We start from the raw sequence: 22379 nt of genomic DNA, 5'->3' as shown, positions 1-22379 counted from the left end.
AGTCTCATTGAGGAATGATCCAAGGGGTACAATTGAAATCCTGGACTCAGCTTGATTAAACAATAAGCTCATAAGCATGACAATATCTTGGTAGTCTTGCTCTATTGAAAAAAACTAAACAAATTATTGACAAATATTATGATTGAACATAGTCTTTATAGAGCTGTAACTGTTTGTTTCTTGAACTACTCTCATCCTGATTATCATTCTGTTTTGGTCAGGTCATCATGTCCTCATAGGATGTCAAGCTCTGCCTCTTACGATGGTTCTCATCAGACCAGAATGTACCTGGCAGTGACAGTAATAAAGAGCTCCATCTGCGCCTGGCAGGCAGAGGCAAATGAACCAATTAAGGTCTGGTGAAGTCTCCTCTTTCACCTATTGGCAATGCCTGCAGCTGTCATCTTCATCATGATGAAAAGGAGAGAGTACAAGGGTAATTAAATACCAGCAGGGGCTGGGGGGCAAACCTAATAACTCTCTGTGACAAGCCAATAAGAGACCTTATTGCTTGAGAGTTCACACAACCCATAGCATGTTAATGGTGAGGAGGACCACTTACCGCACACAAACATTCAGATAGTTAATAGGCCTGCATGTTCTTCAGAGAAAATTGACCTTGTGGAGAGAGATCTGCAATAGCCCAGAGGCAAAGTACAAAAAGCCTCTATGCCACCGTTTATCTACCACAGTGATCTCTTCTGCTCTAGTCAGAACTGGCTTTCACATGAACTCAAACACTTTGCTATGCTGGGTATAATGTCTGTTGTAGCATTGCCATCTGCTGGCAACAGTATGCTTGTGCAGCAATATTCTGAAGCATCTGTGAATGTGCAGTGCACTACACATTGCCAGTTGTTAGTCGTTGAGTATTATGAGTCTTTTTGGAGTATGACATTCTACATTGATCACAAAGACCACCATACAGAATTTGCTTAAAGATAATGGTACGCAATCATAGTCCTAAAGTTCCTAGCCTTTGAGTGTGATGGGTTCAAAAGTTCCAAAGACAGCATTAACCTAATGTGCAACAATATGGTCAATTTAAATAGTCCATAGTTAAATTTAAAGCCAACCTAGTCTCGCATTGCCAGACCTATCTCCACAGCTCTGTAAAGGTCAACCCAAGTCACAACTGCCTTTGTTTAATGTGTTTGTGCATCCCATCCATAGCATTGTGTCAACATGCCCTGCCCTTTTTTTCCTCCTGCTGCCCCTGAGTGTGTGTAAAAATAAAAAAATAAAAAAGGTAACAAACAAAAAACACATGACCTCTTCAATAGGGATTCTGTAGGGAATCATTAAAGCCATCTTGCATACAAAACCACAGCCAATTCAAGTGGCTCTGAATTGCTGCCCCATAATGGAGTGGCAACAAAAGCCCCATCACTCATCAGTCTAGAGTTAAACTCGGTAACGTCCTGTAAACTGTCAAGAAGATTATATTTAGTGAAGTGCTCAAAAATAAAGTAACACAGTTCATCACAAGCTTTAGGTAGACATCACGCTTAATAAACCCCACAAATGAAATAATACATTTTTGTAAGGGTTCGGGTCACGGGGTTTAACAGAGGGCACAAATCCATAGACTGTATATAAGAAAGAAACAAATCAAACACTATTCCCCCAACAAGGCGTCGGCTAGGCTCTAGGTTTTTATTCGTTTCCACAGCAACGCGTTGCCAAGAGGATCATGGGAAACAATTCTGGCTACTGAAGGGGAGGGAGTTTCGAAATATTTTATGATTAGCTACAGAACAACATAAAATAGCACAGCTATATTAACATCCCCGCAACCAAATGATGTGAGCATAACATTTGAGTACAACCAATGTAGTTTAATTGCTCAGGTAAGACTTTTTTCGCGACCAATGCTCCGCGCAGTAAGCAACAATAGCTAGGTGGCTAATGCTAGTTAAAATTGGCGATGTTTTCCGTTGGTTCAAACAATGGATACCATTAGCTATTAACACTTTAACATTGTCAGTACATGTCACGCATTGCTGTAAACATATAAGGATTCCATCGCATATTTCTAACTAGTTAACGTTACGTAGCTAGCTAATCAAAATCGTTACATTGTAGCAAATAAAACTGTTGCTTGTCAGCTAACCTAGCTACATATGTATATTGTCTTGCTTGACTAGTGGGATCCTGCAATCTTGATAAACTCTTCCTGAGGGGATAATCAAGAGGAAGAACTGATGCTGTCTTTTAAACATGGAGCTAACGTTGGACGTTGTTTTGTCATCCAGCATCAAACGGAAGAAACCATGGCCGCGATTCTGTTGGCTTGGGAAGGTGAAAACAGTAAAAAGCATTTCAGCCAGAGACACTAAAAATTAGCTTTCCTTGTCAGAAAACATGACCGTGACTTTGTGTCATGTCTCTCTTCAGGAGAAGGAGTCTGTGTTCCTGTTAGATGACAAACGGATCAGTGAGATCAACATGGTGTCTGGTCGCACCAAGAAGAGGACTCCTAAACTCCATCCTTTGCTCAACAGTGTGGTGACAATGGCTTCATCCAACAATGGTAACTATATTGTGTAAACTCAAAGCAAAATACATGCTACCTGACAATACTGAGAATACATTTCTTGTCTCTTGGGTTTCAGGTATGTGGCTTTGTGGACTTTTGGTCTCAGGAGAGCTGTTTCTGTGGAACAGGGATAAAGACTTGTTGAAGACTGCTGCAGCAGTCCCAGAAGTAGTTCAAATAACTACTGCTGTTCAAGGTATGCACAGTACAGGTATATGTACATGTATATGCATTCTGTCTACTGTGAGACCGTAACATACACTCACTTGGAAGATGTTGGAAGGTGCATTCTTGAACTGAGATGTGCAAGTATTTGCTTCCATATTTTATCCTGGAAATAACAATGGCGGGTTTGCGGGTGTTTTTTTTAACCTTAGTTGATCATAGAGTATCCTGGTTCCAGTTATTACATGAAATATTAAAACTTCAATCCTTGGATTTATGTGTCTATGTTTTCACAGGGAACGCCAGACGACTGTCACTCCATGTTTCAGGGGATGGGATGCGTGTGCTCCTGGTAGCCATTACAGGGCAAGTGTTCCTGTGGGAGTGTATAGATGTCAGGGATTTGACGGGGGTACGAGATGGCTTAGTCAAGGGACACTGGGCACATATACAGCCCGTTGAAGAATCCATTCTGCCTTCTTCAAAAGACAAAGAAGCATCCCATCACACCATCTTCACCAAGACAGAGGTCTGTATAATGAAAATAATATATATTGGACATATTGTGTCATACAGACCTGCACTCCATTTCTGATTTTCATTTTATCCATTTAAAAAAATATATATCTCTCATTTTATTTTTCTCCAAACTTAGTGTATGGGTGATGCCTGCTTATCAGCCTTTGTTTTCACATCTGGGAAGAAGTTAATCATCACTTGCCTGAAAATCCAATGGGAAGATTGCCATGTGAAAGTGGGGTGAGTGAGCAGGTCTATGTAAAAGACAGAACTCATTGAGTATTACAGTAGTTAAAAGTACACATTTCTTTTTGTAGTTCTGTGGGATACAGCATACAGTGGGCCACCAAGACATACCACATGTCTCGTCTCAAGCCGCCCTGCCAACCAGTGAAGTCCAGAGGGGCCTTGTTGCCAGCTTTCTCCCCAGATGGGCGCCTGTTAGCCATCGTGCTGAACCAGAGACAGCCTAAGGTGAGCATTTGGCTTGTCTATCTCTTTTTTCACATCTTCACATGTTTTTTTCAGAAATATAAATCAAGATTTATATTTCCTCTTGTTGAATGCAGGCTACACAGGTCCTCTTTATGAGCACACAGAATTTTGTCTCCATATCAAGTGGCCTCGGAGGATGTGGAAGTAAAAAAATGGAGATCCCCTCTAAATACATAAGGTACGGTATGCATGAATAAAAATGGGACATCACCAACAAAGACAACAATATCACAATATACAATTGTATTAAGACTGCCAAGATATAAGACACCAGGACATTTTTGCTACCAAAGGGTGTGTGGCATCATCAGAATGCCATCTGTCATAAGAACTACTTTTCAAATCTTTGATGTACAGCAGGGGTTCTCAAACGTATCACTCAAAGGTCTGCATCCAATTTTTATTCTAGGTCAGAGATCCGGAACGGTTGGCAATAACAAAATAACATTTAATCAACTCACTTTTAACTTTTGAGCAATATATATTCATGATGAGTTCTCTGTTTTCCTGCTCAACTTTTGTACTGATTTGGGTATCGTTACATGAAATTTGAAACCGGTAACCAACGGTACCTTATTTTAAGCTTCATGCAGTAAAAGGACGTTTTTGTAGATTTTTTTTGATTCGTTTTTTTCGACTTCTTTCCAATGTTTTGTCCGTTTTCTTTAAACATTTTTCGACATTTTTCGACGTTTTTGACGCCTTTTTCGACGCCTTTTTCGACGTTTTTGTCCAAATTGACTTTCCGTCTGGTCTGGATGCGGACCTTGGTCTGGACTTACAGTGGATACAGTGTGTATATATTTAGAAATGGACTTTACATATCTTCTGTTTTAGGTCCTACTGGGTGAGCAGTGTGAGCTGGTCACCAGGCGGTCTTTTCCTGGCCTGTGTTCTGAAGAGAGGCTCCCTTCTTATGTTAGCTCGCCTTGGGGGGCTTCTCACTCTAACAAGCTGCGGTTGCAATGTTGACTTTGGGCCTGCACACTTCCTACCCCTGCACCCTCTTGTCACTTACCGGTATACCCTACATCACTTTCTGTTGTCCCAAGAATTGAAGCATATATATCCAACATGTAATGTTTAATTATGTATATTATAAGCTGCAAATAACAATTCTTTCGATTATCAATTATTCTGCTGATTACTAGCTTGATTGAGAGAAAATCAGCAAATCCTCATACTCTTTTTATTATTTGCGATTATTTGTTTATCAAAGAAGTTGATAGTTGGCGATCGACTAATCGATTGATCAATTAATTGTTTCAGCATGAATATGTCTGCGATAAAAAAAAAAAAAAATCTATCCTTTCCCCTTTGCAGGGCGCCAATGTCTGCAGGTAAAGAGGCGGCCTCTTTGTCCAGCTCCAGCTTGTCTGTGCGGGATGTCCTGAGGCAGCGGTATTCTGTGACCTGGCATCCACGGCTGATGTATCTCATTGTGTCTGATGGCTACATGGCCACAGTTATGAGGGTGCTGGATAGGCCTTCTCCTGCCCTGTTCCTGACAACACTTCTAAAGGACACAAGCATGGACCTTGAGAAAGCCAGTCGGATACTGGATAAATCACAGGTGGTAAACCAGGCACTTCTAGAAGTGGGAACAGGGATCAGCTTCAGCTTTGTATGTACCTTCTACAGGACTATTTTTGATAATATGGTTTCCTCACATTCATTATTTTCAGATTCATGTGAGGGCATGGTTGGAATCCCTATCTTGCCTTAATCTTGACAGCAGCCTTGTTACACGTGGACCCACAGACTCTGTCATTTCAGCAGCCACAGATGGATCTACTTTGCCACTTTTCCTGCAGGATCAGGGGACACTGGGTGGTACCAAGGAGCTTCTTGAAAAAGTACAGGTTGGTCACATAGTTAATAAACTAGAAATGTATAGCTTGGGGCAACCTCTAGCTCACCCAGTAAGAGCGTGCGCCCCATGTAGGCTGAGTCCTTTGCAGCGGCCCAGGTTCGGATCCGACCTGCGGTCCCTTGCTACGTGTCATCCCCCATCTCTCTCCCACCTTTGCTGTCTATCCACTGTCATTATCAAATTAAGGGAAAAGTCCCCAAAAATTATCTTTAAAAAAAAAAAAAAAGAGAAATGTATAGCTTTAGATTCCTGTGTAGGCTATATACACTGACGGGCTACATTTACATGAAGGTAAAAAGCAGATTAGAAATCACATTTCCTACCATCCCTACTGTATTTTTGTACCAGCATTTACATATTCTTAGTGTCTTAAAGTTTATATCCCCTTGTCTTATAACTTGTCAAAAATGCAGCCTTCTCTGTTTACATAGCAATGTTGGATGTCAGATTACTGCTTACAGTGAAAATCTAATTACTATAGTGCATGTGATTACCCTGAGTAATAATGTGTCATGGCTGCTGTATTAGTTGCTTGATTCACTTATGTTTGGTGTCTGTAACCTGCTGTTTGTTTGTGTGGTTTCCTAGACTTTCTTTGAGGATGACTCTGATGTAGATGGGCCACCTGCTGGTTCTCATGTTGAGGATGGCGGCCGTCTGGAGTTTGCCTCGATGTTTGACACACTCCACGCCCTGGACACACAGACTGACACTGGACTTGTTACTAGTCCAGGGTATGAAAAGGACTTTGTTGAAACAGAGAGGAAGACTCCTTTTCTTCATTGTGAACTTGGAAAAATCCAGACTAAGCTGTTAACAGCTTGGGCTTTTGGCATGTCTCTAGGAAATGCTGTGGAAAACAGAACTCGTCTGCTGAAGCATACCCTCTACTGTGTGGTGCGATTTGCTGCTTTACTCCATTTGATCCCCTGCTCCGAGGTCCACACAGAGAAAAAGAATGCCTCGGTTCCTACATGCCTTCTGCAACTTCTCAAAGCCCTTTTGTCTTTTCTTCCCTGGGATAGCAGTCACTCAGATGGGCCTTGCTGCCTGGGGCTGGTGGTAGAGCTCAGTAAACGGCTGATACGTCTCCTGCTGACCCCTCACCCTGACTCCCACCAGACTGGTCACTGTCAGTTATCATCTCGTAGTCTATCCACAGTCATGCTTATCTTGGAGCTGTTCTCTGCTTCTCTTGATCACACCTACAGCCTGCATCAAAGAACTGTCTGGTCCTCTGCAGAAAAGGAATCTCTTTCCCAGTCACAACAGCTCTGGCCTTCCGATGCACATTATGTGCCTCTGTTACAGGATGAGAAGGAAGAGAAATCCAGTTTTGTACATCGGGCACGACCTGTTCCCCAGCGACCATCCAGCAGGTACAGACCATCTCTCTGGCTTTTTATGTGTCACTGTTTATCAGGAAATAGTCAGTTATTTGTTATCGTGGATGCCAGTCTTAGTCATTGCATGTCATGTTTTCAGATTGTTGGGAGTGTGGCAGTGGGTCTACAAGGTCACCCAGCAGTATATGGAGGAACTGAAAAGCTTTAAAGGCTGTGATGGCTGGGAGGAGGAACAGCAACAGGTGTCTGTCATCATGTCCCAGATCCAAACAGCTCTGCAGGCTACAGGAGAAAGGCTAGAGGAGGGGCCTGCACTGCTGAGTTACCCTGGTCTGTAGCAAAATGATTATTTATCTAACTATGGTTATTGCACCAGCTACAGGAAATAAATTAAGTAGTTTAAAACAAACCATATGCAAAATAAGTTAACTGTGGTTCAAATTGAAGAAAACCTTAGAGTTATGTCTAAATATGTGAATAATAATTGTTGTTTAGTATTTCACTCTTCTCCCCCTAGGTGAACATTTTTTTCTGTGTGGCTCATACCCAAAAAGTGCTGATACATGGCGGTCACAGATTTGTGAGGAGAGTAACAAAAGTAAGAACCACTGCTTCAATTTTTCTAATGAAGTACACCCCAAGGTCACATTCACTCTAAAATGGTAATCATATGTCTTTCTTATAGGCTGTGATCGTAGTGTCTTCAAGGAGACACGGCTTTGTCTGGCACTCCTATACAGTCTGTTTTCCCAGTACCGTCTGAGAGAAGCCCAGGAGTTGGGGGACCACATGGCCCGCCTGATTCTGCACAGGGCTGGACACCAGGAGGACAGCATGACCTGCATAACAGGTCAGCAGTGGTCAATAATTCCTTAGTCTTTTAGAGGGCTTTCATGTGTGAGTCAGCTAATGGAATTAAGTAGGGCTGCCACCTCTTAGTCGATTAGTCGACTAATCGGTCATTTTGGTCTTAGTCGACTAAGATTTCTTTAGTTGATGAGTCATTTTTTATGCTTATTCATGCTTAAGTACTCATTTCCAAGAAACTTATGAGCACATTTCTGGTAAGCACAAGATTTAAAGTGGTGCTTTTGCAGGATTAATTGTGGAGAAACTCAGTTTTACAGATGGTTCATTAACTACATTTATATTGTGCTTTTCTAGTCTTAATCACCTCTCAAAGAGCACAGCTCTGTCAATTACATCAACTAATCGATTAATCGACAAAATCATATAAGTGTTAGTCGACTAAGAATTTCTTTAGTCGAGGACAGCCCTAGAATTAAGTTGTAAATAGCTCCTACATACTGATATGCAGTGCTGAGAGATCTCAAAAGGTTTCAATACTGTATGTCATACTGGCCTTTGAGTTGGCTTTAAATGTCTCACTGTCCAGGCTGTGTGGTCAAAATATGTTTTCCTCCTTTGGGATGTCCTCTCTGTCTAAATAATTAATGTGGCGAATGGGGGAGATGTTTTTTTTACTATGTTTATTGAGTTGTCCTTTTCTTCTCATAGAGGACAATCGGTACAAAAAGTACATGTGAATAGCATTTACTATGACCCTCCCCCTGCCCACCCTCAGATAGTAAACTATAACATCATAGTAATAGTAGTGGTAGTATTAGGTTTATTTTAATAAAAAAAAATTATATTAAAAATTATGATATTGAATGGGGGAATGTTGTTAATATTTTTGGTACTAATCAGTCTGCAAAGAATGAATTAATCCAGGTGCTATAAACTGGGTGGTGGGTGGTGATGGCACAGTGGATATGACGCATGCCTTTGGAGTGGGATATCTGGGTTCAATTCCCACTGCGATACATCAACCAATGTGTCCCTGAGCAAGACACTTAACCCCTAGTTGCTCCAGTGGCGTGCCTCTGACATATATAGCAATTGTAAGTCGCTTTGGATAAAAGCGTCAGCTAAATGACATGCAATGCAATGTAACTGTGATTTTCAATAGTTTGACACAGTTGCTGCAGATTTTTTGTTAGCACATTCTGCTGCATCACAAATGCCCTTCTCAGCATAGCTGTTTTAGAAATAACTGATATTCCATGTTCACAGTCGCTTAAGTTAGCTAGAAGCTCTGCCTTTATGCCCTGCAGCAGACCCTCTTCCTTGCCCGTGGCTGCCAATGGACCTTCACAGTGACGCAGCTTGTGCTGTGGTTCAGACCCTGGGGAGATTCATGGCCTCTTATTTCACCAACCAACCCCTCTATATCCTGCCCCCCCACCATGTGGCCATCCTGCCTCCACTACATCTACCTCATGGTGTGTTTCCATAATTATTTGTCAGTTAAAAAGATCTTTTCTTAATGTATTGCTATTTGGTAACATGTTCTTTCTCAGCCGCTAGTGTTGGGCGCTTGGTGCCACTGTGCCAGGTGGAGGTGGCTAAAGCAGTGCGACAACAGCAACTGTCAGAAGTATGGACAGTAGATTACGCCCAGGACCTGCTTCTGCTAGGGGGTCTGCTTCCTGAGACTGTGTGGTTGGCTTATCATCTTGGTGACTGGAAGACAGCAGCCTCTCTGAGCCTGGCCTATACCAATTACTGCACTGACCACTTTGACTTCACTTGGTCAGTGTGAAAGCATACATTATGATCAGGGAGTGAATGAAATGTATTCACTAGAATAAATTTACGATGTTTGTTTTCATGAACATCTCTGTGACATCTTTTATGACAGGCTCAGGAGGAGAGAGTTCCACCTCCCAACAGCTTTAAAACCAGAAAGCATTTTTCAGGTTGAGTTGGAGTGTCTTCTTGGCAATAAGTCTGACTCCCAAGAGCGCAGACATAACGATGGTGACAAGAGTTTTACAGGTTAGTGAGACCTGACAGTTATAAGAAGTCAACAATGCATGTAGAACCCTTTGATTTTAATCTATGCTTTGTCTCAACTCCTTTTGCTAGACCCTTCGGAAGGAGAAGAGTGGGACTTGTTACAGGTTTCTATACAGGACATTCTGAAGGCTTCAGTCATGGCTGGAGTAAATGTTATGTCTTCACCATTGTCTTCCTTGCTGGAAACAGCCAAAGACCTGTGTTCTTGCCTGCCTCTGTTGGTGCCCAGTGGACTGTATCTGCCTTCCCCACCTCTTTATTGCCCTCAGCCATCCCCCAACACACAGGTTCATAACATAGAAGATTAACCTTTACATACAGTACATTTACATATATATTCTATAATTAAATGGTGTGTGTGTGTGTGTGTGTGTGTGTGTGTGTGTGTGTGTAGGACCCAATAGGGACAATAGGGCAGTTTACAGAAGTTGCGTCACGCCACAAAGTGTCTGGAGTTCTCCAAAGATTACTGTTACTTCTGAGATCTGCACGTTGTTGCCATCCTGCTGCCCAGTGGTACATCAGCCATCTGCGCCGTGCCAGACACATACTACACAAGGTACTTTCTAGGGCTAAAGGGTATTTATCAGTTTAATAAGAGGATTAAAGGTCCCCAAGTGAGGCTGACATAACTGACATTCTTTGTTTACAATTTCATGCATTGCAAAATACAAGCTTTTTTTTGACAACAAAAATATTTTCCTTTTTACTACACTTTAACTGGTTCATCATGCAAAAAAGAAATAAATAGTGCAAATATGTGATGTTGTTTTCAGATCAGGAAGAAGTACTGCTATCTATCAGCCGCTGAAGAAGAAAAGGCTTTCCCAGAGGGCCTGATGAAGTTCGTCACCCGTAATGGATTCTTCAGACAGGGGCCTAATAAAGACGGTCACCTGGACCCTGACACCATTCAAACTATTAGTAAGACACAACTCAGTGAATTGCGGATATCATAATCGATGATCTACTTTCAGGTAGTACTTATTGACTATATTTTTTTCCCACAAGTCTGTTTCAGGGAGCTGTGTGGTTTGTGCTGGATGCTTCATGTTAGGGACCAGCTCTCCATTTCCTGCAGGAAGTATCAGGCCGCCAGACAGCATTGTAGAGATGAACAGGTATTCCTTTAGTGTTTAATTGTGTAACATGGTTATATATAAATATCCTCAGCCGTAGATGCCCTATGATGTGTGTATTTGTGTTTCTAAGATCCCTGTTGGTTCAGAAGTGAGATCTACCTGTGTTGATGCTCTCCGCTGGGCCTGTCGGTTCCTGCCTTTCTCTTGTTTCCTTAATGCTGAGGAGATCCTCCAGGACATACTGCTCAGCCTTGTGTCTGAACTTCCTCCTCTCTCTCTGGTGATATGACTTTTTCTTGCCTTTTCTTACATAGACAGTGTTTATCAAAGTAAAACAGAATGACATTAAGTGAGTAAATTTATCATACTTGCCTGTTCTTCTTCTCAGGTGGCAGACACGCTGGTACGAGCCTTCCCAGAGGAGGAAGAGTCTGTCAGAGTCCCTCTGAGAGAGAAATACAACTCACTGCTGCAGAGACTGAGGCGATGCAATGTCCTTGGTACGAACACCTCTGTTCATTAACAAGTTGCTTTAAGGCACTAAACAGAACTTAAACAGCAGGAATGCAGTTTTTTGTTTAACTTACCTGATGGTTACATTTTAAATAATGATTCTATAAAAAATGTAGTGAAAACTTGTGACGACCCCAGAGATTATTTCTTATGGTGATTTGCCGGGTCATTAGATTAGTGTTGGTAACGTATGATCTCTATATACTATTATGGTTTAAAATCCTCAAAGCTTTGTGTATTCCTTTGAGTGAGGGATTTAGGATAATGTATTTTACGTAGGCAAGACAACACTTATGTCATATCACAATATTACGATATCCAAAATCTAAGACGATATCTAGTCTCATATCACAATATCAATATTATATCGATATATTGCCCAGCCCTAATTTTACGTATTATCCATGACTTCCTAAACATATGTGATGTATTTATAAATGTTATTCTGTTTGTTTTCTAGAGGGGGAAAAACAGGAAATCAACGAGTTGATGATGATTGTGATTCAAGACAAATTCAGGCAGAGGAGAAAACATCTTGGGCGTTTGACGAGGCACCTGGCCCCCCCTGAGCTCCATCTGTGGGAGAAAATGGAGGAAGAGGAGGACAGGGGAAGCAAACACGGGATGGCCGTGTTACGGCAACTCTCACTGGGCACAAGTTTGAGCGCCAGCACCTTAACTGACTGTGGCTTCCCCCCAGTTTACGGTGATGGAGACACAGTGGATAATACATCTGAAGATATCTCTCCTGAAATGCATAGCAGGGCAACAACAAGGTAGCCAGCGTAGAATACTAGCACTACCATTACACAGAGGTATCATGTATCTGTGTTGTGGCTTATTCTGTGCTCTGTGTTGTTCTTTGCAGGGGCAAAAAAGCAAAAAAGGTAAGAGGCAGAGAACATGCAAAGAAGACGGCTACTAAGATTGAAAGCATCATTCAGGAGCAGAGTCAGCCAGGGAATGCCAAGGAGAATGAGCAGCCCTCCCTACCAGTGGTTGGCACCTGGGAGTTTGAGCTGGAAGATGATGAGTATCTAAATTTCCTGGAGCTCTTCCTCAGCTACGTGTTAGAGAAGGATAGTGCTGATGGAAGGGACTCAGACAGTGAACTACCTTTGTTGAAGTGCTTCTCCTCCCAGCTGCGGGAGAGAGAGTTGCATTCTCTCACCTTTGATGTGCTCACAACGGTTCATCGCCGTCAAAGAGATGTGCACCATCCAGCGAGAAAACACTTGGGCAATGATCCTCCAGTGTTCAGAGCCGGCTGCTGCTACAAGCCAGTGAAAAAGGATTCAACACCCGATCTGCAAACCTCCTCCATCTGGAGTGAAGCTCCTGTATCCAGAACTAGTCTTTCTGTCAACTCTCTTCCTGGCCTGAGAACTGGCAGGCCAAAAGGTTTGTTTGGTCTCAGACAGCAGAGGCATTTAAGGCAAAGAATGAAGGGAGGGCTCTTTGGTTCTGAAACTAGCCCTGTTCAAAGTGCCTTTCCCACGGGCCAGCCTTCAGAGAGCGTGATATTTGGCTCCTCAACTTCTGTGGAGGCAGTGATTGAACTGCAGCAGGGTTTGGACCCTAAATTAGAGGCTCGGTTTCCAGAGCTGGGCAGGCTGCTGGAGTGGATGGTACGCTGGGCTGATAGGAGGTTGCTACTAGGACATCATGGGAAAAAGAAGAAAGAGAGGGGAGGAGGGGATGGAGGAAGTGAAGGAGTAGTGATCCGTGTCAAAGCCTCAGCGCCTGCTGTCCTCACTTCTCTTAGCTTGCTTGAGCACAGGTACACTGCTCTACTTGGGACTGACCGCTACAGTGCCCACATCCGAGTTCCAGAAACCCAATGGACTGTAGCCCCTGTGCTGCAACCTGAGGTGGATAGGAAGCTGGAGAGAGAGAGCAGTGTTGATACAGGCTACCCGGGATCAGCCAACACTCCCATCACTGGTCTTTATCACAATCTACAGCAAGGAGAACTGTCAATGTGAGTGCCCCATGTTTTTATTTACAATGGTTTATTATTGCATTTATATAACAAATGACAGTAATTGGACACATGGTGGTAATGTAAAAAATGCAGCAGGCAAAATAAAAAATGTGTGTAAATAGGTGATAATGTATAATTTAGAGTTTGATATGTTTGTTTTGTACTGATTCATCATTTGACATGGTTTAATGTCCTGACCAGTTTCATATAAAACAGCAGAGTTCCGTCCAGTTTTACTGTAAATATGAATAACCTACTGTAGTTATATATTATTTGTTTCCCTGCAGTGGTTCTCACACAGATGAACCAGAAGAACTGACATTCCACAGGACACCTCTCCCTAATGGCCAGGATCAACTGACCTTTGATGCTCAGCAGAGACAATCCAGTTCACAACAACCATCTCTCGATGACTTAGATGTTACACCTGAAAAAGAAGGTAGACTACCTAAGTTATCTTGGGTCATCAAAGCTACTGTAATGCAGACTCTTATAAGAGAGTATATTAATTGATGTGTTTGATATTTGTAGGCAAAAGCAGTGACAGTGAGGGCTTTGAAGTGTCCAATAGGTGTGTTTCCAATAGGACCATCTCTGAAAGCATCTGCACGCCTGAAACGGTGAATATTACCATTCAGGATTCCCATTCTTCATTTGTATCATCAATGATGTCAAAGCACACAAAACTGTTGTCTTTGTTCTTTGCAGAGTTTAAAGCTTGCAGACCTGGAATTCTCAGAAAATGCTGAAGACTTGTCTAGCTCCACCTCTCTGTAAGTTTTTAAAGTAAACTTATTTACTTTGCAAGTGCGCACCCTGAATGTGTAAAAGGAGAGCTATTACTGCATTAAGTCAGTGCCAAGATTATAGCAGAAGTTTGCTCATTATTGCATACTTCTTTGAGATGTTAAGCCTTACCATGTTATGTAATGATGTAATGTTAATGATAGTTGTAGTTAGACATTATAGAAATAGAATACAACATAATTCCTGCTGAGTTATTTTATACATTCAACATGCAAACATACACAACCGTTGTTGACATTGGGGGCTGTTTTGTTGTTTAAGCCACAGTCGAGCTAAAAGACTGCAAGATCCCCCACACCCAGAGCCCCAAGCTCATCCTACTGTCCAGCCTGAGGCAGCGGCCCATGCAGAGCCTTCTGGTTCACCTGGAATGCTGCTCCCCAACACACCTGTGGATCATCCAAGCCTCCAGCCACAAAGCTCCACAGCTGGTGCACCCACTGCAGATTCCACAGCCCCCCATCAGCCGCTATCCAATCAGACTCCGCAAATGCGACAGCGTCTGGGTGAAGACTTATTCAGATTGGTTCAGGTAAAAACAAATTAACCAAAAGGAAAGGTTTGCACTCTACTGACTCTTTAGATTGACTCTGATCTGAAGTGATTTTGTCCTTCATTACAGCATATCAACTACATGAGCCTGATGGAGGTTTTGGGAGCTTCATTTTCTAACCTGCAACTTGCCCAGCAGAGCTCTTCTTTGGCCCAGTCTAACATGAACACCTCACACCCTGATGTGCCATCATCTTATGCTACCAATTTCATCCCTCAACCAGATGCCTCACCCGTGCAAACCACCATTTCTGTGCCACCTCAGACACAAGCACGTGTACTAGATCCAAGATCCAACAACCCTCAGTTCAGTCAGACCCCTGTATGCATGTTTGCGGACCAGCCTGCCACCCAGAGCTCAGGGAAAACCTCTCCAACAGGCAGCCAGCATCACACCATCAGGAATCTACCCTCCAATGCTAATGGTGCAGGTGTAAATTATCAGGTATTACTCACGTGTTCTGTTAAGTTGTGACACATTGTGCTTTCATGTAAACAATAACAAAATCTCAGAGAAACCAAGCTGAATACAATTTTCTTTGTTTCTTCAGGAAATGCAGCCACTCTCTGTCCAGGCAGTGTCACCAGAAATCCAGTTTCAGGAGAGCAGGAGGTTAATCCCACCCTCACAGGGGCTTCTGGCCACTACTGGCACCAGTCATGCTTTTCACAGTGCCCCGGTGTTACTGCCTTCTAATGATAGCATACATAGTGCTCCTGCTCCCCAGGTCTTGGGCTTGAAATTACTTCAGCTTCACCGTCCTCCATTATCCCAGCAGAGTGCCCCACACCATCCTCAAGGCCCCCAGGTACTTCACACTGCAACCTCTGCAACTATAGAATCGCAGCAGCACAAGGTTAAAAACCATGACCAATCCACCTCCATTCCAAAAAGACAACTCAATTGTAATCCTCCACATGATCCAACTCCCAGGAACTCTCAACACAAGAGTCAGACATTGGAAAGATCTAGGGGGCAAGGGTTCTCCCTACTTCCTACTGCTTTACCAGCTCATACATCTGCACCAATGCCGGGCATTCGTCTACTGCACTTTCAGCCTGTTCCACACAGTAACACCACGTTCCCCAAACTACCCTTACCACCTTCTTCCAGGCCCGCTACTGTTATTGCAGCTCCGTGGGGAGACGCACCTATGATCAAGCTTCTACATATAGAATCTGGACCAAAAATGGCAAGTAATACTTTTGTTTTTTCAAGAAATTGGGTATGATTAAATCTTGCATTGTAGTTTTATGTACAGATATCTGTCTCTGCCACAGATGGTTCCCGAGGCAGCACCTTCAGCACAAATGACCCGTCTCATGTCCATGGAGGAGTTAACAACTTCAGTGATCGGGAGGCAGATTGCTAAAGAGGCTCGACTGCGGTTGCTCAGAGTAGACCCACCTCCTGAAAGCACTAGAAGAGCTACCACTTTTGCGAGCTCTAACTCCAGCAAGAGGCAATCACATATTAGTCTCAATGTTATTGATTTTCTTTTCTTTTTTAGCTTTTTATCTTAATCACTAAACAATCTGTGTGTTGTTTATAGGCAGAAGAGGAGAGAGGAGAAGGTGGGGAGGGCAAAAAAAGCAGAGGTCACATTCAGACCAAATGAGTCTATCATCCCTACACAAGAGGTAGGAAAATATTTATTCTAGTAAGAAGTATTTTGTGCTACTATCAATGCTTAAGTGTAATTCCACTATCATTTGTTTGTTCTAATATATCTACAGCCAACAAATGAGCCTATAAATGAAGAGCCTGCAGCTCCTGAAGAGCTCCCCCCTGGACAAGATGTTGCCAATTTTGCTCAGTTTGGTTAGTGTCAAATACACGTTTCATAAATAAACTGATATGTTAAGAAAGTTTAGGTCCAAAGCGGATTGTGATCACCAGAAAAAGCAGCTAACTATATCCAGTATGTTGCCAGAGGCCACATTTTACTTGCAGAGTAAAAAGCCGGCCATCAGAGAGAGGGGAGAAGCGATATCATTTAAATATGGAGCTAACAGCCAACATTTTCTGACAGTCTCTCCTGAAAGACTTTCATAGTGTTGTACAAAATAGTTGTGTAAATAATGAAAAAAGAGAGCTCGAGAGGGAAGTTCAAACCCATCTTCTCACAGCTGGCCAATCCCAGTGGGAAGTGGGTGTGAATGTCGGATTGTTGGTATCAGAAGTTTTGATGTTGTCTGACATGACCCTCCCAAGTTCTTATGGAGTATACTTCTGCCTTCATTTGGTAGCACTAAAGAAAGGGTTTACCTCGAGGCAGTCATGAAAAAACAGGTATAATGAATTTAATTATTTTATTACTTGTCAAAGAAATTGCAAGAAACACACATCACTACATCTCAAAGGGAGGACAGAAATCTGCATTGTTGCAGTTTTCAAATTTACATTGATTGAATAAAGATACAAAGATTGTAAAACCTTTTTCACAGCAATTTATCTACTGGCCCTTAGTTTTACATGTGTTGCACACAGTATAATGTAGGTCTTGACCAGACACTTTGGAACATTATAATGTCTATTGATCTGTTGTTCTAATTACCTGTAACTCGCAGGGTCCTTTGACTCTTTGCTGACTGGTCAGAGATTATTGGACAGGGCCGTGTCCACTTCAGCTGAGCTCCATGCCTTTGCTTCCACATGTAAAAGACCCCCAGAGTGCCATGATGCTTTCACCAACACAGACCCAGGTAAGTAAGAGTTTGGGTTTACGCAGTGTTAATATTCATTTTGCAGAGTTGTAGTGTTATTGCACAATTGTTGCTTTTATTTGTAATTGAAAGGAAATGTTTTTAGCATTTATTTTATTATCAATAAGACATGTATAACATAAATTGGATTTCTCTTTTTCTGCCTGGGTTGTTTCAAGTGCATGTTTTCCAAAAACCTACATTCTGAGAAAGTAACATGTGGATTATCTTTCTTTCAGCTTGTCCTCCCACACTTGTGGATAAAGCTGTTTCTGCCTCTGTGACTTTGAGTAGCCCTAAATGTAAGTGGATTTAAAGTTCCTGGTACAATGATAGCAAACTGCTTTTTATTTGTTGTGGATATAATGAAGAGTTAAACATTATTTGTTTGTGTGTGTTGTCTCCATCCAGCCCAAAGTTCAGGGAATCTGCAGTTTTGCGACAAGCGCTTTGCTCAAGGAACAGAGGAGACCCCACAGGAGCCAGAGAAGAATTTGGTAAGAGGCCTGACATACAAGGTGAACCCAGCAGGAGCTGTGAATGGTGCTTTTAGACTCCAAATCTATGTCTGAATTGGTCTTTCATTCCACTTTGAATACAACACATAATACATTAGTGCTTACTATTCTGTGTGTAGAAAGCAGTATAATTAGTACAAATTGATCTCCATCCAAAAAAGCATACATTGGAATTGTTTTTTTTTTTTTTCTTGGAGGGACCATGATCTTCATACATTCATGTTGGAAGTTGTTTTATGAAACTTGCATTTGAGCAAGGGCTTACCTAATTAATGGGCAGTTTAATGAAGGCTTCTTTGTTTCTCTGCCTTTGTCTCTCAGGGTCTGGATGGCCGCCAGTTCATAAGTGTCTTGGATCTAGAAGACAAAGACCTGCATCAGGACTTGCCACCCTGTCTTTCCATCCACCCTTCTTCACCTACTTCTGCTCAGCTTCATGTACTTGCGACTTCTGTTATTAGGAGTGGTGGTGTCGATGCTGCGGATCCACAACCCTTAGTCGCAATTCCAGAGGATCTCCACTGGAGATCTCACACAGGTCTTTATATGTCTTTATATATTGAAGGTTCTAATGCAGTTATGTCTTTATACTGAATACTATCAGATCAGTGGTGAAGCACAACACCATTGGTTAAAATTTGGTCCAAATATCTGTTGCTCTGTACACTCTAGATATCCCTGAGGAGTCGCCATCACTCAGCCACATTGAGCTCACTAGGGATCCAGAGAGAATCACTCCACAAGACATGGACAGATATCCACCTCACTCTGAAATCTGTCAAGCCATAAAGACCCAGAGCGTTGGACCTCACAGTGCCTCATCCTCCACACCTCCTACAGTGTGGTTCTCCTCCCGCCTGTCAGAGCTGGATGCTCAGTTGGCTGCTCTACAGAACATTGCAGACTATCTGGAGATGGACTTTTCCAACTCCAGGATGGTACATAAGCATGTTGTTCTTCATTATTTATCCTGTATATTATTAATGACACCCACGTTTACAAATGTTCTTTGAAGGCTGACAAATATATGTTATATATCTTTCTTTGTGTAGCTGGTGAACACTATTGAAAAGCTCACCCCAGTTTTTGCTCCTGATGTAAAGACTACCACAGCATTAAAAAAAACTGTCAGACTGACCGTCCCACACCAAGGTATGACCTACAACTATTCAATCATCTGTAATAATAGCCAGAACTGCATAGTATTTTAAATGACATTTCAAGTCCTTGAAACCCAAAAACAAAAGTAAAAGTTGAATAGAGCACTGTAGTATTGTTACCAATTAGACTCTGTTGTACATCCCCTGTCTCTAACAGCATGGCTACCACGACTGGACACTTCAACTGAACATGCCTTTGAAGAGGAAGAAGAGAATCGGGAAGAAGAATGTGCCCTTCAAAATGACTCCACTTCTTACAGTCCCAATGTTGGTCCTTCCTACCTTCACACACCTCCAAGTAAAGTTGCAATTTAATCAAACATTTCCTAAAAATTGTTATTACCTTAAAAATTGGCTGGCATAGTGCCAAACATCTGCTGTTTAAGTTAATGAATAATTAAAATAAAAATGTTGATGGATTCTTTATCCTTGTATAGTCAGATAAATGGTTATTTTCTCAGTAGAGTCATAATGTTAAAAGTTACTATTTCAACTGTTTGTGTTGCTCCCACAGAAATGAAAGATCAGCTGACTGAAGCATCTGGAATATCTCCTGTGTAGGTTTAAGTAAATCATATTAACCATGTTATGACTCACATTATCTGTTGTGGATGTGCTTACCACACTGTTATTTCTTCTATTTTACAATAGATTTACAATTCTAATTTACAATACCCTCTACCTGTCCAACTCTAGATGGGCAGAGGAGAATCTGGGTCAGACTGGGTTATCCGATACAGCAGAAATCTTAGACGAGTTGGTGAGGGAAGGGTATATATCCCTGACTGACCTGGATCTCTCCAATTCACAGACTGCACACCTTAGCAGGTATGGTACCTACCACCAATTCAGTGTTGTCCAAATTACTATGATTTATCATTGAGCTTAAAAGTAACGTGACCCCTAGCAGGCTGGAAGAGCAACAAATTAGCTGGATGTCGCAGAAACGTGTTCTTCCAGAGGATGAGAGGAGAGAGCTGAGGATCTGGATGAGAAGGAAACACAGGGAAAGACTGGCTGTTTATCACAAACACAGAGAGAGCCTGAGGGAGAGGGAGCACAAACCTTTTACTACCTCTGGAACAGTGGTGAGATATATTTGCCTCTTTACTAGAAATGATTGTCATTGTATGTTATTAAAAAAAAAATATTACATCCACATTGTTGTTCGCTTGCTCTGCCCCTGCAGAAATCAGCAAACAAGAATCAAGCAGCCATTTGGAGAACCAGAAAGGATAAAGAAAAGTATGTACCTGTTTACATTGTCTGTGCACAATAAACATGCATTTGCATAATATGCTTAACTGTTATTTCAATTTGATTTCATAGGTTAATGCTACTGGAGAAATACAACCAGAGGACCCGGGAAGCCTATTCTTTGGCCAGTGACTTTCCCACCAGTCGCCCAACACTACGCAATTCTTCACACACTGAAGGTTCACCAGTGCCCTTAACTACACGATCCAACTCTGCTCCACCCTCTGGTAGCACTCACAGGTATCTCCTGCAACAGTAATCTGACCAGGTTCTGGTCTCATTAAAGAATAGTTGTAGTAATTTAACAAAACATTAATCATTCATTCATTATTCCACAATGATCAGATTCTGTACAGAACCAAACCTGTTGATTTTAAACATCTGAATTAGCTAGTAATGGAGGTAATATTTTCTTCAGTGTATCTGCGAATGATAAAAGAAGTCTTAAGTCAGGACAAGCTCAACCCCACCTTCGTCCATGGACTGCTGAAATGCAAGGACAGCCTTCAGAGGATTACTACACGAGACTGGGACTACATAGACCAGGTATCATAATGATATTCAGTAACATTGATGTCTTTCAAAAACAAAACAAGCTTACAGAGATGATGTGTTGATAAAACCCTGTATGATAATATTGAATTTACTAAACTTGTTGTGTGAATTTTGTGTTAGTTACTTCTCTGCCAAGGGACCGTATGTCTCAGGTGACCAGACGTGGCATGCTCTCACACACAAAGAGCCACACTAAACTGCACACAGCCAGCCAGAGTGAGGAAGGGCACCTCGGACACCAGAGAAAGACAGGGCCAAACAAAGGTCCTTTAAGAGGGACTGCTGTAGGGAGAGGGATCCTGAGGGAGCAGACGAGGATGGAAGAGAGAGAAGAGGCAAACCTTTGGGAGCCCACTTCAAAATTGAATAGGCTGCTGGGACCAGAGGAGTCTAACATAGTGAGAATCACGTTAATCACATATTAGCCTTTATCTGAGACTATTTGTGACTTCTGTAGATGGAAAATAATAATGATGTGGTTCCCTATCCAATTTCATACATTGTTATACACTTCAGGTTTTGGCTGGAATGTTGGATGAGCAGGATGATGGTGCCAGAGCTGGTGTGTCAGCAATGGACTGGCTGGACAACCTTTCTGAGAGCGCCAGCAGCAGCCTCAGCAAAATAGACTGGGCAGCTATCGAGAGGATGGTGGCTGCAGAGGACGCTTGATTGTTACAAGGAATGAAAAAACAATACCACTTTGACACTTAATAGATTTGTATATTACTGGAAAACACTTGATTTTATGTGCCTATTGAATATACTGTAATTCAGAAGCATTTTGAAGTACAATAGTATAAATTATATTTAGATATGTTTAATAAATTAGATAATGATCAGCAGTGATATTAAATATGTCAAGACAGATTGACATTTCTTTTTATTGGTAAAGTAGGTCTACAATAATTTTCATATAATTAGTAGAATATTTGTTTCACTGACATCTGCGGTGTTGTCCTTTTCTGGAAAATCTTGGTTTGCGCCATTTAAGTGTAAAGTTTTCTACATTTATAATTTATTTTTGTATAGACTTGACTGTTCCAACAATAACATATCTGGATTAAAGCTTTTAAAATCAGTTTTCTCTCATTTTCATTCTCTCATTTCAGCTTCCCACTGGATCACACCAGCATGTGTTTTAGTATTTGACATATCTTAAGTTTTCAGCATGTATCATACAGACTAAAAGTTCCCAAAACCATTAAATATTAGACAATTGATAGCTTCTTGAGTTTTGTTATTGCTTTATAGACAGGATTTTGCAGTGGATCTACAAAAGTCTCCTACACGAAACAGATGCCATGCTTTTTACCAGTCTTGTGTTCATCAACATAAACAGTATAGATCTTTATCATCTTAGTATACGAAAAAAGTGACGCCGTATTAAACGTTTACTTTTGTATTGTTTGTTATTAATTGGACTGACGATCGTCTCACTGCTGC

The 22379-nt window shown here is 41.8% G+C and overlaps 1 protein-coding gene across 6 annotated transcripts; it reads left to right on the top strand.

Annotated features, from left to right (window-relative positions):
* Positions 1–1629: 1629 nt before the first annotated feature.
* On the top strand, positions 1630–22014 carry cplane1 (ciliogenesis and planar polarity effector 1). 6 transcript variants are annotated; one of them, XM_036006818.1, is made up of 50 exons: positions 1630–1850; positions 2148–2301; positions 2398–2533; positions 2616–2735; positions 3001–3233; positions 3360–3463; positions 3541–3697; positions 3793–3896; positions 4556–4738; positions 5042–5291; positions 5404–5580; positions 6180–6970; positions 7077–7267; positions 7455–7535; positions 7623–7787; positions 9058–9222; positions 9301–9532; positions 9642–9778; positions 9869–10086; positions 10194–10358; positions 10576–10723; positions 10811–10920; positions 11012–11161; positions 11270–11381; positions 11855–12170; positions 12263–13375; positions 13666–13817; positions 13910–13998; positions 14087–14151; positions 14447–14717; positions 14808–15182; positions 15289–15930; positions 16019–16200; positions 16291–16378; positions 16475–16559; positions 17309–17443; positions 17683–17745; positions 17855–17940; positions 18283–18499; positions 18634–18899; positions 19014–19113; positions 19279–19419; positions 19636–19678; positions 19818–19949; positions 20029–20209; positions 20311–20366; positions 20451–20618; positions 20818–20924; positions 21054–21331; positions 21450–22014. In XM_036006818.1, exons 2-50 carry the CDS (start codon positions 2221–2223, stop codon positions 21603–21605), a joined length of 9717 nt encoding a protein of 3238 aa, XP_035862711.1. In that variant the 5' UTR covers positions 1630–1850; positions 2148–2220; the 3' UTR covers positions 21606–22014. The 6 variants fall into 6 exon arrangements, with proteins under 6 accessions (XP_035862711.1, XP_035862646.1, XP_035862662.1 ...); XM_036006753.1 differs by having other exon boundaries at positions 20797–20924; XM_036006769.1 differs by having other exon boundaries at positions 9055–9222; positions 20032–20209; positions 20797–20924.
* The last annotated feature ends 365 nt before the right edge of the window (positions 22015–22379 follow it).

The sequence above is a fragment of the Sander lucioperca genome, chromosome 1 (assembly GCF_008315115.2).
Source record: "Sander lucioperca isolate FBNREF2018 chromosome 1, SLUC_FBN_1.2, whole genome shotgun sequence".
Classification (NCBI taxonomy): Eukaryota; Metazoa; Chordata; class Actinopteri; order Perciformes; family Percidae; genus Sander; species Sander lucioperca.
Note: the sequence above shows the minus strand (reverse complement) of the source record. Positions and strands in the feature narration are given on the sequence as shown.

Coding starts and splice junctions, on each gene's coding strand:
- cplane1 (XM_036006736.1), top strand. CDS start 2,221: ATGGAGCTAACGTTGGACGTTGTTTTGTCATCCAGCATCAAACGGAAG. Junction 16,201..16,290: donor AGCTCTAACTCCAGCAAGAG/GCAATCACATAT, acceptor TGTTGTTTATAG/GCAGAAGAGGAGAGAGGAGA. Junction 16,379..16,474: donor CTATCATCCCTACACAAGAG/GTAGGAAAATAT, acceptor ATATATCTACAG/CCAACAAATGAGCCTATAAA.